At 37.5% G+C, this 16774-nt stretch overlaps 1 protein-coding gene across 2 annotated transcripts; it reads right to left on the bottom strand.

Annotated features, from left to right (window-relative positions):
* Nucleotides 1-19: 19 nt before the first annotated feature.
* LOC137247183 (sialin-like) lies at nt 20-16477 on the bottom strand. 2 transcript variants are annotated; one of them, XM_067778283.1, is made up of 3 exons: nt 16247-16477; nt 10580-11662; nt 20-578 (listed from the first exon to the last, which is right to left on the bottom strand). In XM_067778283.1, the coding sequence occupies exons 1-3, from the start codon at nt 16430-16432 to the stop codon at nt 393-395; spliced, it is 1455 nt and encodes a 484-aa protein (XP_067634384.1). In that variant the 5' UTR covers nt 16433-16477; the 3' UTR covers nt 20-392. The 2 variants fall into 2 exon arrangements, with proteins under 2 accessions (XP_067634384.1, XP_067634385.1); XM_067778284.1 differs by having other exon boundaries at nt 16310-16477.
* Between the last annotated feature and the right edge of the window lie 297 nt (nt 16478-16774).

The raw sequence follows: 16774 nt of genomic DNA, 5'->3' as shown, positions 1-16774 counted from the left end.
TTTGTATATATACAATATTTTTACATATTTGACATACACTATTACACACATTCGCATACATACATATTATTGTTGAAAGAGGAAACGGGGAAAATGCCATGGTCGGTTGTAAGCACTAAATAATACAAGGGCAGCGCTGCTTTTTATAGTGATAGACCAACCTTAATAAGGTACGTACAATGCATCATACATCTTTTTTAATACTGTCTAATGTTAGCATCCTTCAATATGGCCTTTACGGCTTATACATTAAGCTTTTCAATTAAGCTTTTTTAAGTCATAAAACCTTGTAGGTTTTGAATAGACAGTTTGGCCAATCTTATCAATATTTTCTTTAAAAAATGTATCGTATTTAAATCTTCTATTGAATTGCTAATACTCTTTTTCCGTTTTTAAACCGAGTTCTGGCTATTGCTCGATTTCACAATTTTGTTATGCGGCTTAACTTTATTATTATTTTGAGAACCATCATTCCAGGGCTGCACTTTAGCGGTGCCAAAAAATAAAAAGAATAAATTTCCAAAAAAACTAAAAGCACCAGAAATTGAAAAAATTATGCGCCATTGATGCAGATTTGTCTGAAAATGAATTAAAATGTTTTGTTAGTGGGAGAAAATGTATAGTAGAAAATAATATATTAAAGTTAAACTTAAATAATCGTCTGGTAATCATCTAATATGTAAATAAAATATACATCCGAGCAACATTTGGGTGAAACATATAAACCTTGTCAAATTTAAAAATTTTAGACCATTTCTTAGAGTATTTATCGGACAAAGGAAATTGATGATTGGGTTTATTAATAAGAGCTTCCTTTTCTATCCTTTCCTTTTATTTCCCTTCATTTTCTATCCATTCCTTCCCCTCTCTTAACTTAATTCAATTTATTTTATTTCAATTTACTTTATTTTATTTTATTTCGTTTTCTTAATCAACAAAGTACCTAGTACACAAAATTGTTGAAACCAACATAGGGAATAAATACACCAACTTAAATACAGTAGAATCGCGAAAAAGTTAACTCGCGAGAAAGTTAATCGATCGGCTAAGTTGACCGAGCTTGAGCGTGCACGTCCCGCTCTAAAAAGTTAACTATATTGGGTAACTTGGTTAACTTTTCTGAGCTCATAATTTTTTTTCAAATCCAACCATTTGTTTGGCAATAAAAATAAGTGCGGGTATTCCCCTATTTCTGTGGATTCCCCGAATTTCTGTGTAAAAATTATTGACGGTGTCGCGAGGCGCAAATGTAGTTAGTCATGAATATTTGTCACTTGGCAACCCTAAAATACAATTGACACTTGGCAATCCTTACTCTTCATATATTCCCGATTGCAAAGAAAGTGTTATTCGGAGATTCAACGAGGCAACGTGAAAAATCAGACAAATCAATTCATAATTAAACCTGATATCTTTTATTAAACTTTTTTAACATTCAATACATATAATTAAACATATTAATTAGTATAAACCGTTTCTATGTATTCATTTTACATATCTCGGAAGACCCTGTCGTAAGTATCGCCATCCCTTGACAGGTTAAAAGTGAGAAGTGAACAAGAAAAAACGTTCACAGTGAAAAGTTGCCGGTAAAACTTGTGAAAAAAAAACGATATATAACTAAAATACAACCCAATAAATAGTGAAAAGTGCATTTTAGTTCGTCATATATTAAATAAATGTGAAAAAGCAACATACGAATTGTAAAAATCGTTCAATAATTACAAGTGCATAAATTTGAGACTCCGCTGCGTTCGCGAAAATTTGAGACACCCTCTGCTATCGTTTGCTGCTAACGACGCGTCGCAGTCAGCAGAGAAACTTCGTTCAAGTCGAATCGTAAATGTATGTATACGCTTGCAAATTGTCGGTTGAAATTTGAAAACATATCGCTTTCGTTAATAAGCTTTCGTGAGTTTTAAATTTGCCAACAGTAGATTTCGATACATACCGTCAGGTGTCGCATATCTAATTAGATCGAACGAAAAAAAGTAGTTTTCGATCCATACCGTCAGATGTCGCATATCTAATTAGATCAAACGAAAAAAAGAATCAAAACAAAATGTCAGAGCTACAGAAACAGGTCTTCCGAGTAGTGGAAAAAAATGCGATTTAGTGGAAAGAAAAGTAGAAGAAAATCTAATAGAAAATCAATTTCAAAGTGCAAGTGATAATAATCATTTACTCGAACGCATATCTGAGTTAGAAAACACAATTCGAAACTTAGCAATGCAAAATAATAATGCTATAAGTACTCGAAATGATTTTACGCCGTGTTGTATTTCGTCGCCTGTAACAACAAGAACAACGCATTCGTACTTTCCGATAATGTGTACAACAAATAACTATATTCCACCAGTGCAAACACAACCAGTGCAAGCATGGTCGGATACGCGTCCAGCTAATGTGGACAATGTAATCGGTGATGTGCACAGTCCGCGGAATCAGAGAATTCCAAACTCGAATGTTAATTATTATAATGTCAAAAATTTTTGAATATAAAGATATTCCATGCGCGAACTTCGGTGGAAAGCAGCGGAGCGTAACAAAATTCTAGTAGGTCACTTTCACCACACCAAAAACTTTAACACAATTTTTAACATAATTTAAGCACAGAAATACACTGATTGGAGTTTTAGTGAGTAAAAGTTAAAATTCTGAACACATTAGCTGAATAAAAAGTGTACAAATAATTATTAAATAACAAATACAGTTTAACAAATTCTGCTGTGGTAAGTGGTGAATGTGACCTACTAGAATTTTGTGAAGCTTGCCTCACACGATGTTTCGTCTATGCAATGTCTCTATATTATATCGTTTCTGATAATGTGCCATTCGCGCACTTACAACCGTCGCAGCAAATAATTTCGCTTGTGAACAATTACAATCCGGTATATAAAATACGTGACATTATAGATGTGTTACCCTCGTTTAATCCGATATCCGAATCATCGCTTAACGCAACGCAATTTGTGAAAAGAGTCGAAATGCTCAAAAACGCTTACCATTGGGAAGAAAGTATGCTATTGTGCGCGGTACAGCAGAAAATGCGAAGACCAGCAAAGTTATGAGTTGATTTCCTTCCGGAAATTTTCGTGTCGTGGTCGCATTTCGTTTCGCGTTTCAGAAACGATTTTCCGCATTCTGAAAACACCGCTGAAGTGCATATTAAGCTATCTCAACTAAAACGTTCGCAAAATGAAACTCCGGAGGAATACTACTATAAAATGTATTCGCTTGGTATGAAAGGTGGGCTGACGTAAGATGCTATCGCCTTACATATCATAAACGGTATTAACGATATTGACTTACGCAGAAAAATTTCGAATAATTATGTGCGCTGTAACGATTTATTACGCGACATTTCTAACTATAGTGTGTTTAATGAAATAAAACCCGTTACTCAGTACCCAGCAAACACAATTTCTAACGTTAGAGAAATATTGTAATTTTACATTAGAATTCTAATGTAGTTCTCTAATGTATTTCGAATTGAAAACTAGGTTAGAGAACTAGGTTAGAATTCGACTGTGAAACGATTCGAATAACACTAGAAATGCGATGTTATGATTATTGTCACAGTTATCGATTATTTGCAAGACATGATCACCCATTCTTAGTGTTATACAAACAAAATAAAAATAGTGGAAATATTACAAGTTGCGAAATAAGTTTTTTATATATAATAATAAATACTTATAAGTGAAAATGAATCAAAAATAGTTAAAAAAGGAAAGCGAGCAGATTATTGAAGTGCTATTTGAATGGCATGAACAAAACGCTTCCTCATCCGTACCTCAAACCAACGCTGAACTCAATATTTAAGTACGGTTTGATTTTTTATTAACAAAGAAAAAGCCTTTGAAATATGCTCATTCTTAATACATAAGATTATAACCAAATAAACATATTTGATATAATGAAACAATGAAAATTGCGCTGATTTTAAATAATTGAACTTAATTGCGTATCACTTCAAAATTCTCATTCGAAACTCATTAGAATTTGACGTTAGAATTCGATTAGAATTCTAACCCTTTTCTCGATATCGAGAACGAAGTCCCCTTTTTGTCGAGAATGCTATAATTCGCGACAGTTTCGCAAATCGTCCTCTCACCTTCTACCTTAGAGAAATACATTAGAATTCGATTCGTCTTCTAATCGTTTTCTAACCTAAATGTTTGTTGGGTATAAACCAAAAATTTATCCGCAAAGCAATACGAGTGCAACCAAAACTGAAAACCGTGAAACGAAAACGCTAGAAAATGTAAAGTGCTTTAATTGCTTAAAATTCGGTCACTACTCAATAAAGTGTCCCGAACCTCAGAAGAAGCAACGATGTGAAAATTGTTCGCGTACAAACCACAAAACCAAAAACTGTCCGAATAATACCAAACAAGATATACGTGCGATCGATAAAAATCTCGAAAACGAATCTGTCTACGCAAAAGGTATAATAAAACGAATTAAAGTGAATGGAATCGGTACAAATGCTTTTGTCGACCCTGGTAGTACCAGCACACTCACGCGGTAGTCTTTTTGCAAATCGCTTGGTGAAATTTCTCCATGCTATGTTAACCTAACGGTTTTGGTGGCGGCGAAGTGTTGTGTAGTGGTAAAGTGAACGTATCGCTCGAAATCGATAACGAAATATACAAATCTGTCATGCTAATTGTAAGCGATCATTTAATTAGTGAGAATGTATTACTCGGTACAAATACTTTGTGCCGCGACGGATCACGTCTTATTATCGAAAGTGGTAAATGCAAATTTGAAAAAGTACTTAAAATAACTAATGTTGAAAACATTAATCAAAATGAAAACGAAAAGCTATCGAACATGTTGAATACGTATCGCGACGTGTTTGCCGAAAAGTTTACCGAACTTGGTTGTTGTACCGTAGCTACGTTTAAAATCGAACTTAATAAAGATACTCCGGTGAGTAATAAACCCTACCACGTCCCGTTCGCGAAACGCCCGATTATATCCGGTATTATAAACGATTGGTCGAAAATAATATTATACGCCCATCCGAATCGCCTTATGCTTCTCCAGCCGTGCTCGTGGAGAAAAGCAACGGAGAAAATCGTCTCTGCGTTGATTACCGCTGCTTGAACAAAATTACCGTCAAACAATCGTACCCGATGGCGATATTGGAGGAACACTATGCTCAGTTGGCAGGTAATAAATATTTTACGTCACTAGATTTAAGAATGGGGTACCATCAAATAGCAATTGATGAGGACTGTAAGAAATTCACAGCATTCGTAACAACCGATGGCCATTACGAATACAACCGTATGCCATTTGGTTTGGTGAACGCTCCGGCCGTATTTCAAGCTGTGATGAACAAAATTATTTCGAAAATGAACCCCGGTGAAGTACTCGCCTACCTGGATGACGTTATTATTCCCAGTCGTACAATAGAAGAGGGTTTGCAACGTATCAGTAAATTCTTAGCTATACTTCGTGAGTCAGGATTAACACTGCGCTTAGGGAAATGTAAGTTCTTGCAGGCTGAGATCGAATATCTTGGTCATATAATCAACGAAAAAGGAATAAGGCCAGGTACTCGTAAAGTATCCGCCATACGAAATTTCGCACAACCTAAAAATATCGCCGATTTAAGAAGATTTTGGGGCTTACTGGGTTTTTCAGAAAGTTCGTACCCAACTATTCTTTGATAACGAGACCGCTCACACGATTATTGCACAAAGTCAACGAAAACAAATTTGTTTGGGAAAAACAACAGCAAGAAGCATTTAGTAGAATCATCGAGATACTTACGAACGAACCTGTGTTGGCCTTACACGATTCAAAGGCGCAGCATGAGGTACACACTGACGCAAGTAGCATTGGTCTTGCAGGTCTACTGCTACAGTCAGTGGACGGTACGAATTGGAAACCGGTCATGTATTATAGTAGACATTCCACAGATGTTGAGAGTCGGTATCACTCCTACGAATTAGAATCGCTCGCCGTGGTCTAGGTTCTTGAACGTTTCCGTTTATATCTATTAGGCCGAAGATTCCGTATGGTTACTGATTGCTCAGCAATAGTAAGGATTCGCGACAACAAAGAGTTGAAACCAAAAATTTCCCGATGGTGGTTGAAACTCTTAGAATTCGATTTTGAGAGCGTACATCGGTCTGGAAGCTCATTAGCTCACGTTGCTGCTTTGAGTCGCTCACCAGATGAACCCGCTAATGACGTTGAACCAGCAGGTTTCATATTACAAGTAGATTCGAACTTCGACGATTGGTTATACACAATGCAACTACAGGATCCCGATTTAACTGAAATCATCGCTATATTAACTGGTAAAGTTAATTCACCGCGTGCAACAGAACTACGTAGGTAGGTAGGTTGAACTGGCCGGTCCATGAGGACCTCACATAGACTGAATGAGTCCGTAGTGTTACCAGAAGTTTGTTTTAACGACCAAACTGAAAAACCCTATCAAAAACCAGGACCTATGTTATAAAATAACTCCGTCCTCTTGGCAAATACTAGAAGCTTCCTAGGACTTAAGCCACTTGCTGCTTCTAGATCTGACAGCTGTATCACTCCTAATAGCTGGAGTCTTAGCCTGGCAAGTGCAGGGCACGAGCACAGAACGTGCTCGATCGTTTCCTCCTCCAACCCGCACTTCCTACACCTGCTATCACTGACCAAGCCTAATTTAAAGGCATGTGACGCCAGAAGGCAGTGTCCAGTCAGAATACCCGTCATGAGTCTACAGTCCTCTCTTTTTAATGATAGAAGCAACTGTGTTAGTCTAAGGTTGTAAGACCTACACATAATCTTCGACACTTTACAGCCCCGCGCTTGAACCCACGCCTTTTCTGCTTGGTCGATCATGTGCACCTCTCGCCTTCGCTTAATCTCGCCCAATCTAATTGGAACGTCTACGGAGCAAGCTTCAAGGGATGCGCCCTTTTTAGCTAATTCGTCCGCTTTTTCATTCCCATCTATTCCCATATGCCCTGGGACCCAATATAGATGTATGCTTCTCCCTGTCCCGATTCTCTCCAGAGACTGCTTACACTCTAACACGCATTTAGATGCTGTGCTATGCGAGATTATTGCCTTAATTGCTGCTTGACTGTCAATATAAAAGTTAACACGGTTGCAGCTTAAGCTATTCTCTTCCAGGGTTTCTACTGCTTTGGTTACGGCTAATATTTCCGCTTGGAAAACGCTACAGTAATCCGGCAGCCTGTAGGATCTGCTTAATTCCGGATCAGCGCAGTATACCGCAGACCCTACTCCTTCCACTATTTTGGAACCATCGGTGTACACATGTATCGCCTCGTCCGCCATTTGCGCACCCTTGCGCCAACCGTCCACCTCTATTGTGGCCTTAAGATCTCCCTCAAAGTGCAGGTAGGGAATCATGTAGTCTGTTCGTCTTGTGACTGAGGACGCTATACTACTACAGAACTACGTAAAGGTTTTAAAATTCATAATCATCGACTATACCATAAAGAAGACGACGGCATGAAGTTTGTCGCACCAAAGGCAGTAAGGTGGCGAGTTGTGGAACTCTGCCACGATAAAATGTGTCATTTCGCTATCGACAAAACAATTGAACGTATTCGGCAAACGTTTTGGTTTTCGTAGATGAGGAAATACGTCAAAAACTATATAGCCGCTTGTATCGAATGCTTGTACAGGAAAACGCGTCCCGGTAAAGTCGAAGGAAGTCTCCACTACGGTAGTGTAGATCCGATTCCTTTACGAACACTCCACATCGATCATTTAGGTCCCTTCGTACGCAGCAAAAAGGGCAAGCTACATACTTGCTATATCTGACGCATTTACTAAATATTTAATTGTCAAACCCGTGCGCGACACAAAAACATCACATGTTATAAATTGTCTCAATGAAATTACAACATGTTTCGGTTTACCGTCACAAATAATAACGGACAGAAGTACCGCATTTACCTCAAAGAATTTCGAAATGTATTGCGAACAAAATAATATCAAACACGTTAAAATCGCAGTAAGAACGCCGCGTTCAAACGGTCAAGTCAAGCGCGCTAACCAAACGATATTGAACTATCTACATACTACAACTGAAAACGCAAAGGAATGGGACTTAATACTACGCAACCTGCAATGGACCGTAAATTCGCAGAAGAACAGTTCTCTGGGTTTACCCCTAACGAACTTATATTTGACTTTAATCTCCGCGATATCGCGCATATCCGATTGCTAGCAGCTGTACACAATGATACTTTCGATCACGAAGATCCGGTTAATATCATCGACAAAATAAATAACGCGAAAGGTCGAAATGGAAGAAACGTTTCGATGCTAAGCATCTAACCCCGCACAAATTCAAAGAAAATGATTTAATACTTATCGAAACCGAACCACCTGCAATCGGTGAATCGCGCAAATTAATACCGAAATATCGTGGCCCGTACCGGATCGCAAAACTCTTAGATAATGATCGGTATTTAATCGAAGATATACCGGGCATGCAAATTAAAACGCGAAAATTCAGCTCAGTATTTGATTCCAGCAAAAATAAAACCTTGGTGCGAGAACAGTCCAGAGCTAGACATCGCAGACATCACCTCCGAAGAAATCGAGGACGAATTCACGTCAGTATAGGCCGAGCTGTTACTTGGCAACCCTAAAATACCATTGACACTTTGCAATCCTTACTCTTCATATATTCCCGATTGCAAAGAAAGTGTTATTCGGAGATTCAAAGATGCAACGTGAAAAATCAGACAAATCAATTCATAATTAAACCTGATATCTTTTATTAAACTTTTTTAACATTCAATACATATAATTAAACATATTAATTAGTATAAACCGTGTCTATGTATTCATTTTACATATCTCGGAAGACCTTGTCGTAAGTATTGCCATCCCTTGACATATTTAAACTTGTGAGATGCGTAAAGCTTGTGTTAAAAAAATGGGTGAAAAACAGAAAAAATCATCGGGATCCAGATCAAATTTGCATCAAAAAGCCGACATTTTAAGAAAAATGTATGAAGGTATTCACGGAAATCGATTGGCGTTGCATTACAATGTACTTAAGCGGCGATATCAAAAATAAAGAAAAAACGTCATGCAATGAGGTAGCAACCTAGAAAACTCTGCATAAATCGGAATATCCCGTTCTTGAGACAAGGTCGTACAAATGATTCTTGAACCAAATACAGCGCAATTGTGCGATGAGTGGTCCAACTTTAAAGCCTTAACTCGAATTTGCCAGAATGCACCTCGGAAAAAAAATTAATAAAAGTGATGGATGGCTAGCAAATTTTAAAAAACGACACGCTATTCGCCACCTCAAAATTTGTGGGGAAATCCTCTCAAGATACTTCACAAATAACACCATTCAATCATAATTTACGTACAAATTTTAATGAAATGGAAATATCTTTGCAAACAAATTTTTAAGTGTTACTTTTCGTATGGCACGTCGATATTTACAATGTGCATAAATTAATATGTATGTTTTGTGAGCTTGAAATCAGCCAGTACAAATTAAATCTAAGTTTGTAATGATTAGACCTAAGTCATTTTAATAAATTCAATGTGTTATATCCCAAAAACTACGTTTATTACTGTATTTTTTCCAATTTGAAAACCGCTTGGAAAAGTTAATATTTTGGAGAAGTAAAATACCCGTAGAACATTTTGGTTAATTTTTTCGTGATTCTACTGTATTATCGTTTGTTCGTGTAAACCTTTAAAAAATATGCAAACAATTTTACACATTTACTCACAACTCAGTGGGAATTAAAAGCCCCGCCAGATAAGTACTTTTTTATATAAATGCGTTTAACTCAATCTTATGCATTATGAGTGTATTGTATGTATTTTTAAGGAGAACGGTAGATTGATCGACACTAGCGCCATCTGATATGAAAAAGTAACCAACTTGCAACTTTTGTTGCAAGCAAAGAATAAGAAGAAGAATTTGACATTTGCTTTGACTAAGGGTGCTGGCACACTTTGCAAGTTAAATTATTTTTCCCACTAGTTGGTAACTTTTCTAACATTTTTTGCAATTAAAAACTGCAATATAAGAAATGAATACGACACAAAATATGTTAGCAAGTATTTTTGTTGCATAGCGAGAACAGTGCCCAGCGAAATTTTGTATGTGAATGGGCAATGCGAAGTAAACTTCAATCGCCAAGTTTCATTGTGCCGCGGCTTTTAACAATATGTGAGAGGATACACCTCGCCGTGTAATATTCGGGTTCTCCCGAGCCAAGAAAAGTTGATATCAAAACGAATTCAGCCCAATTCACCGTACAGCAAAAAGTCAACTTCAAAGGAAATTTGAGTCGACTACGTTTTACTGACATTGTCCTGCACCAAGGAATTGTGTGGAAAATATCAAGAAGAAGCAATCAGCTTATGAGACAACACCATCTTGTACTCAATTCGTCTTGGTCCGAGCTGTTTTTAGTATGTTAGTATTAATAAATAAAATGGGTTTTGTAAATGCTTTCAATGGACAAACATGTTTTATAACATTTTAGTGTATTAATATTGATTGATTTATTGTTATCCTTAAATTGTCTATATAACTTACCGTATCTGTTACGATATAGCCCACAAGTAGTGGAGCTATGAAGCTCATTACGTATGCTGCTGAGTTCGCGATACCCATTAGAGTGCCGGCAAAGTGCGGTGACAAATCAAGGTGATTTACTTGAAAGCCAAAATGTGTAACAGTACTAATTGTTACAGTCAATGTTAATAGGACGATGGCTAAATCTCCTTCGTCGGTTCGTAAAAATCCCAAATATACGAGCGTAACTGCAGGCACCCACTGTCCGATGGTATTAAAAATTTTACGACTAACAGTGGCTTTCAAACGTTTCGACTTCTCTAGATAACTTGCAATGGGGCATAGAGTCAAAGAAAGGAGAAGCATCATGAGATATGGCAGAGCCGAAAAATATGCATTACTTTGTATATCTTTTCCGAGCACGCTTTTAATATATGATGGTATTTGAGTGAGTAGAGTCCAAAAACACCAACTACTTGCACATTGGCTAAGGACCAGCACAAGGAATGGGCGTGATGCTAAAATGGCTTTCCACGGTATTAGATGCACTACTGTATTGCATTTTTCGCTATTTCCATTTGTATCCAAGGAGATGGAAATAAGTGTACGCTCAGCTGGTGATAAATATTTACAGTCATTTGGTGTGCTTGCACCGAACAAAAACCATATGACTGACCATAGTAAACCCAAACCGCCCGGTATATAAAAAGTGCTTGGCCACCCCCAGCTAGAAGAGGAAAGCATACCGCTAGTCGCCAACATGATAACTATGCCCAATTCGAGACCGGACGAGCAATATGTTAGCATGGCACTACGTTCTTCGATCGGTGCCCATTTGGCCATCAACGTTGCTAGCGCGGGAGATGTTGCACCCTGAAATAAACCTTGGAAGAAGCGCAGAGCACATAATAACGGCCAATCGCCCACATCAGCGCTAAGCGGTGTGAGTAGTGCCAGCATACTGCTCAAACTTGCGCTCATCAATAAGATTAAATGACCGCCAAAACGTCGCGACCAGGCGCCTGCTGGTATCTGCGCGAATACATACCCACAAAAGAAGCTGCTTAAAATATGCGATTTTGTTTGCTCAGACCATTTGTATTCCTGTAAGTAAAAGTGTTAGAACAATATAAATATTTTCATTTGAAGAAAGCTGGAGACAGTTTTAAGAATAAAATTTAGAGAAAAAATTATTCTAAGTTAGAACTGAAAAGCTGAAGAGTTTTATCTGCTTCTTAAATTTATAATTGTTGACCGAAGTGTTTAAACTTTACTTTGAAGGTTGTCATGGAGAAAAATTTTGGTCTTAAAAAACAATTCTAGTATTTAAAGCTAATTATCAATTAAATCTAATTGAAAGTCGAAGATACATAGCTTACGGAGTAAACTGCTCGATCGGGTGAAATTATCCAAAATAAACAGCTTTCTCTCGAATCAGTTCAATTTCTTCACTTATCAAAGCCTTCATAATTACCGAAAAAATTTATGCATGATAAAAATAATGCACGTAAAAGAGAGATTCGAGAAATTGCAGTGTCAAGAGCATGTTTGAGCTATGGCGGAAGCATTTCTCCCAACGTTAGAAATGTTTAACCAGACTTCCTTATACCTGTTTGCAACTACATTTCAGAAAACCATTGGCGGATCTAACTATCAATCTCTAACTTTCTTTCATGATAGATTGTAATGTCAGTTCCAAACATCTCATGGATAACAAATCTTTCAAGTGAGTGCACCCGAAGTTTCGAAGAATCTAACGTAGTAGAAGTTAAGGTCGTACCAGACAGCGGATTCGCAATATACAAAGGCCTCCCCATATTCGCATTTCTTCCTAAACTTTCGAGTCGTATTTTTGCAATTACATAAACAGTGATACTTACGACTTCAATTTATATTTTGACAGCGCGAAATGAAGCTGCTTGGTCTAAATAAAGTTCTATTGAAAACCGAATGCCGTCAACCAACATCAACAGCTATGGTAGGATTGGAAATGATATCGCCGGTATATTTTAAACTAAGCAAGTTAGCACCCTGTGATGCGATTTCTTTATCCTGATGCTTTGCTGATGGAAAATTCAATTCTTCATGGGGATGCCATTGGCGGCAGCTGTGGTGTGATGGTAGCGTGGTCTGCACGAAGATTTAGGGTTCAAGCCCCACACAAAGCATCATCGAAAACTTAGAAAAAACTTGTTTCAATTAGGAAAAGGTTTGTCTAAGCGGGTCGCCACTCGTCAGTAATTTGGAAAACACGCCGAGTGTATGTCTGCCATGAAAAGCTTCTCAGTGCAAATGAATCTGTATTGCAGCTACCGTTCGGAGTCGGCATAAAATATGAAAGTACGGCCATGCCGATTTTGAACGAAAAATAAAAAGGAGCACTAACTAAAATATTATTTCCCTGAACAAAACCAACTTTTTAATGGAAATTTAAAATAAGTGAGACCTGATATCATTTTCTTTTGCAAGTTATCGTGCATATGTCCAACATAAAAATAAGCTAAGTATATGTATGCTGGTTCCCAATAAACTTATGGCCGAGCCACTATGAAGCTTTTCATATAGATGCGTTCAAAAAATACTTAAGTATTTCCTACTCAATGCTTTTTTCAAAGTACTGAGTAAAGTGTCGATACTTTGCCTCCATACTGGTGCCCGATACTTTACCAAGTGTCGATGGTTTAGGATCAACAAATTCGGTCCATTAACAGTATAACTTGAGAATAAATTGAAATCGTCGACGATGTTGAAAAAGCTCCACATTTAAATTAAAACAACTTTTGGATAATGGTGGAGTGGGAGAAAAATTCTCCATATGATGGTAAAAGAAAAGTATGTGTTTATTGTCCAGAATCACCAGCTCCAACTAAATTATGGAAAGCTGCTAACTCCATAAAATTTCAATACATTTTAACTTGCCATGCTGTGAAAATTTGGTGGATGGAGTTAGCAGCTCTTACAGCATCGTCGACGATTTATTGGTTTTGAAAATATTCGAAGTCAGAGTATATCCACGCCTACTTTCAAAAATGGGAAAAAGGAACAATACTTTAACAAATACTACACTATACAAATAATCGTGCAGTCGTCAACATAGGAAATGATTGTGACTCCTTCTGGTGGGAAAGGGAGTTTTGATATGTAAAAATTAAAGAGAAGCGGGGATAGGACACCACCCTGTGGAACCCCCCGTGGAAACCCCTGTTCAACCTTTCCAAACTTATATATCGAAGCTACCTTCGCCACCAGAAGAAATTACCATTGTTACGCCGATGACGGCGTGATAATGGCTACAGGTCCCGGCCCATCTATCGATGACCTATGCAATTAAACAAACAACTATCTCCCTAAATTCTCCAGTTGTTCCGCTCATGAAACCTGACATTGGCACCGGCCAAATAATCGGCGAACTTATTAACAACATACACGAAACAAATTTCGACCATATTGGACATCGACGTCGATGGCATTGCGTTACCGACTACCAAAAATACTAGGTGTGACGTTCGATCAGGATCTACCTCTCCTTTGCATTTTGGTTACCTTTTATCTCTTTACGGTCGGGAAAACTGTAAGGATATACGGTCCTGCTTGGCCTGAGAGGAACCAAATGTTTCTTAGCATACCATTTTGATGAAGTCCTGTGTGATATTATTGCCGTAATTGCGCCTGAATATAAATACGTTTATACATACATATGTATATTGACGCGACTGCAGGTTAAACACGCTTCCTCCCGATTTTTTGCTCCTTTCTACGCCAAACGTGGCGGCCCTATTGTGGCCAGACAAAACGATTATCTATAGGTGTTTTCTGCAATTTTCAAAAAAATGGAAGTCCTAAAATAGCATGCGATGTGGCACGAAAAGGTGACATTGTTTTTTTTTTTTTGTATTTAACAATGTTTTTCCACAAATAATTTTTTACTTCGAAATACATACATACATAATTCGATTTAATTTTTTTCAATTTGTGAGTTACAGTGGTCGCCAAAACTGATTTTTCGTAGTCAACTCAAAGTCAAAAGTTTACCTAGCTCCTTTGAACAATTGATAATTTTTCTGCAGGGTATTGAACAAGAAAAACTTACTGAGAATAATTTGATAAGGAACTCCTCATATGTAAAGCTCTTATCATTATGGTATAAGAAAGAAGGTAATTCCATTGTCATTATGAGATTGTCACTTTTGATTAAAAAATCAGATTATTGATGTCAAAACTTAGCGTTGCCCAATCCAATCATATATATTACTTACTTACTTAATTGACGCTTAACCGTTAAAACGGTTATGGCCGTCCAACAAGGCGCGCCAGTCGCTTCTTCTCTCTGCCAAATCGCGCCAATCGGTCACACCAAGGGAGTTGAAATCGTTTTCCACCTGATCCTTCCAGCGGAGTGGGGCCGCCCTCTTCCTCTGCTTCCATAGGCGCGTTCCGATAGAAACATTTTCTTTCAGGCTAGGCCACTCTGACATACTCGGTTTAAGGGCTCTCTAGGGAGATCCCCTTCATTGGCAGCGTCTGCCCACCACGAGGTGCGGCTGCAAGCGGGCGTCTGTCTTGAATCAAGCGGCTCGCTATATAAACGTGCAAATAATATTTTCATCCCCCTGAGCGGGATGTGCGCTGGGCTTGGGACCCGCCACGTCAAACCACAATCCAATTAAAGCAAAAAACAAGCAATCCTACATATATTATAGGTTATTTAAGGGTATATATCGGGGATTATTTACAAAAAGGTTTTACCTAGAATCATTTAGTACCAGTAGTTCTTTGTGGCAGAGATCCGTATTTTTAAACGAAGAAGTAAAAGATAAATTAATTTATGAAATTTTCAAAAGTTGTTAGTAGAAACTTTAAGTGATGTTGATATTTACGATTGCACTTCCCTGGCCAATACTTTGTATCGAGAAGAGAGAAATCCTTAGGCGTTTGAAAAATATGTACATATGTAATAGCTTTGGAATCGTATTTTATGTCTCATCGTGGTTTAGACTTTTTTCAGTGAGACATTCGTTTTACATAGCCTAAGGCTAAACCTCGAGTACATAGGAGAGCGTACCTGTATAAATCTCAATGATTGTGTTGGAGAAGGCAGTGCTGACAGACATGAAGCTTGTTAGCTGATCGCCATAAAAGCTGCTTGAACCATATCTTCATTCTTACCAGATGTTCGAGCGAATTTAACATTGACAAGGCGTTTGATGCTTAGGAATTTCAAGCCGTCAAAGCCGAGTGGTACGGTATTTATATAAAAAACCACTTTTAAGCACTGCCTTGAAGCTAAAGTGTAGCTTTCGATGTTTTGCAGTATGTTGGAAATTTATAAAAAAAATCGGGCGATACAAGCGGCAGGGGCTGTCTTGTGGTTCTTTAATAGGGCCACAAAATTTGTATATATTTTTCTTTTTTTTTCCGATGACTAGTGCCCTCCACTTGCAGTATATATGCCTTGAAGAAATAAGTTGACAAGTTTTCCAATATTTTAAGAGCCCACAAATTGCAATTTATTGAAACAACAAAAAAAATGAAACATTTTTGTTTAGTCGAGATGGTAGCACGAATGTTATAATCTGCTTAATTTTTGCGAATGGAATTGCTTTGTTTCCTATACCATGCTTATAATATTGTTAGTTGAAATAATTTTGAACGGTGTTATTATGCACATAATTACATGTTCACGCTCACCGGAAAATCAGGATTCGCACCCTTCCTGTCCATCATAGCCACTATGGCAACAGAAATATTTACCCGCATTGCATAAATTAAACATAGTCCACAGAAAATTAGAAAGCACTGCATATGTCGAACACCAAAAATCGGGCTCTTCAAATTTATATTGATATCTATTGATGATTGCCGTTTAGCCCCCATATTTCTGAGAAATGCTACCAATTCATCACTTGAATTGCGAATCGCAACTGCCTGGTATATTCTATTAAGTAAGACTAAATTTGTATATTTGCAGAAATTTCTGTTGTAAACAATAAATGAATTTGCCTACCCATATGCATTTATATCTACCTCATAACAAACAAAAACAAGTAAGGACGAGACACAGCCGAAGACTCCATACCTTTCATGAATGGCGCTGAACAATAATCTTATCCCGTTCGTAATCTCCAAATAATCGGATGTATAAGATAAGAAATATATAGTGAGCAGATGCACACACCTAAACGATTTTTAAGATATATATAAAATAAAAAATGGCAA

Source organism: Eurosta solidaginis, chromosome 3, assembly GCF_040869045.1.
Source record: "Eurosta solidaginis isolate ZX-2024a chromosome 3, ASM4086904v1, whole genome shotgun sequence".
Classification (NCBI taxonomy): Eukaryota; Metazoa; Arthropoda; class Insecta; order Diptera; family Tephritidae; genus Eurosta; species Eurosta solidaginis.
The sequence above is the reverse complement of the archived record's forward strand: the minus strand, read 5'-3'. Positions and strand labels throughout refer to the sequence as shown.

Coding starts and splice junctions, on each gene's coding strand:
- LOC137247183 (XM_067778283.1), bottom strand. CDS start 16,432: ATGGGGGCTAAACGGCAATCATCAATAGATATCAATATAAATTTGAAG. Junction 11,663..16,246: donor GTGCGAATCCTGATTTTCCG/GTGAGCGTGAAC, acceptor TTTTACTTACAG/GAATACAAATGGTCTGAGCA. Junction 579..10,579: donor GCTATATCGTAACAGATACG/GTAAGTTATATA, acceptor ATTCATTTTCAG/ACAAATCTGCATCAATGGCG.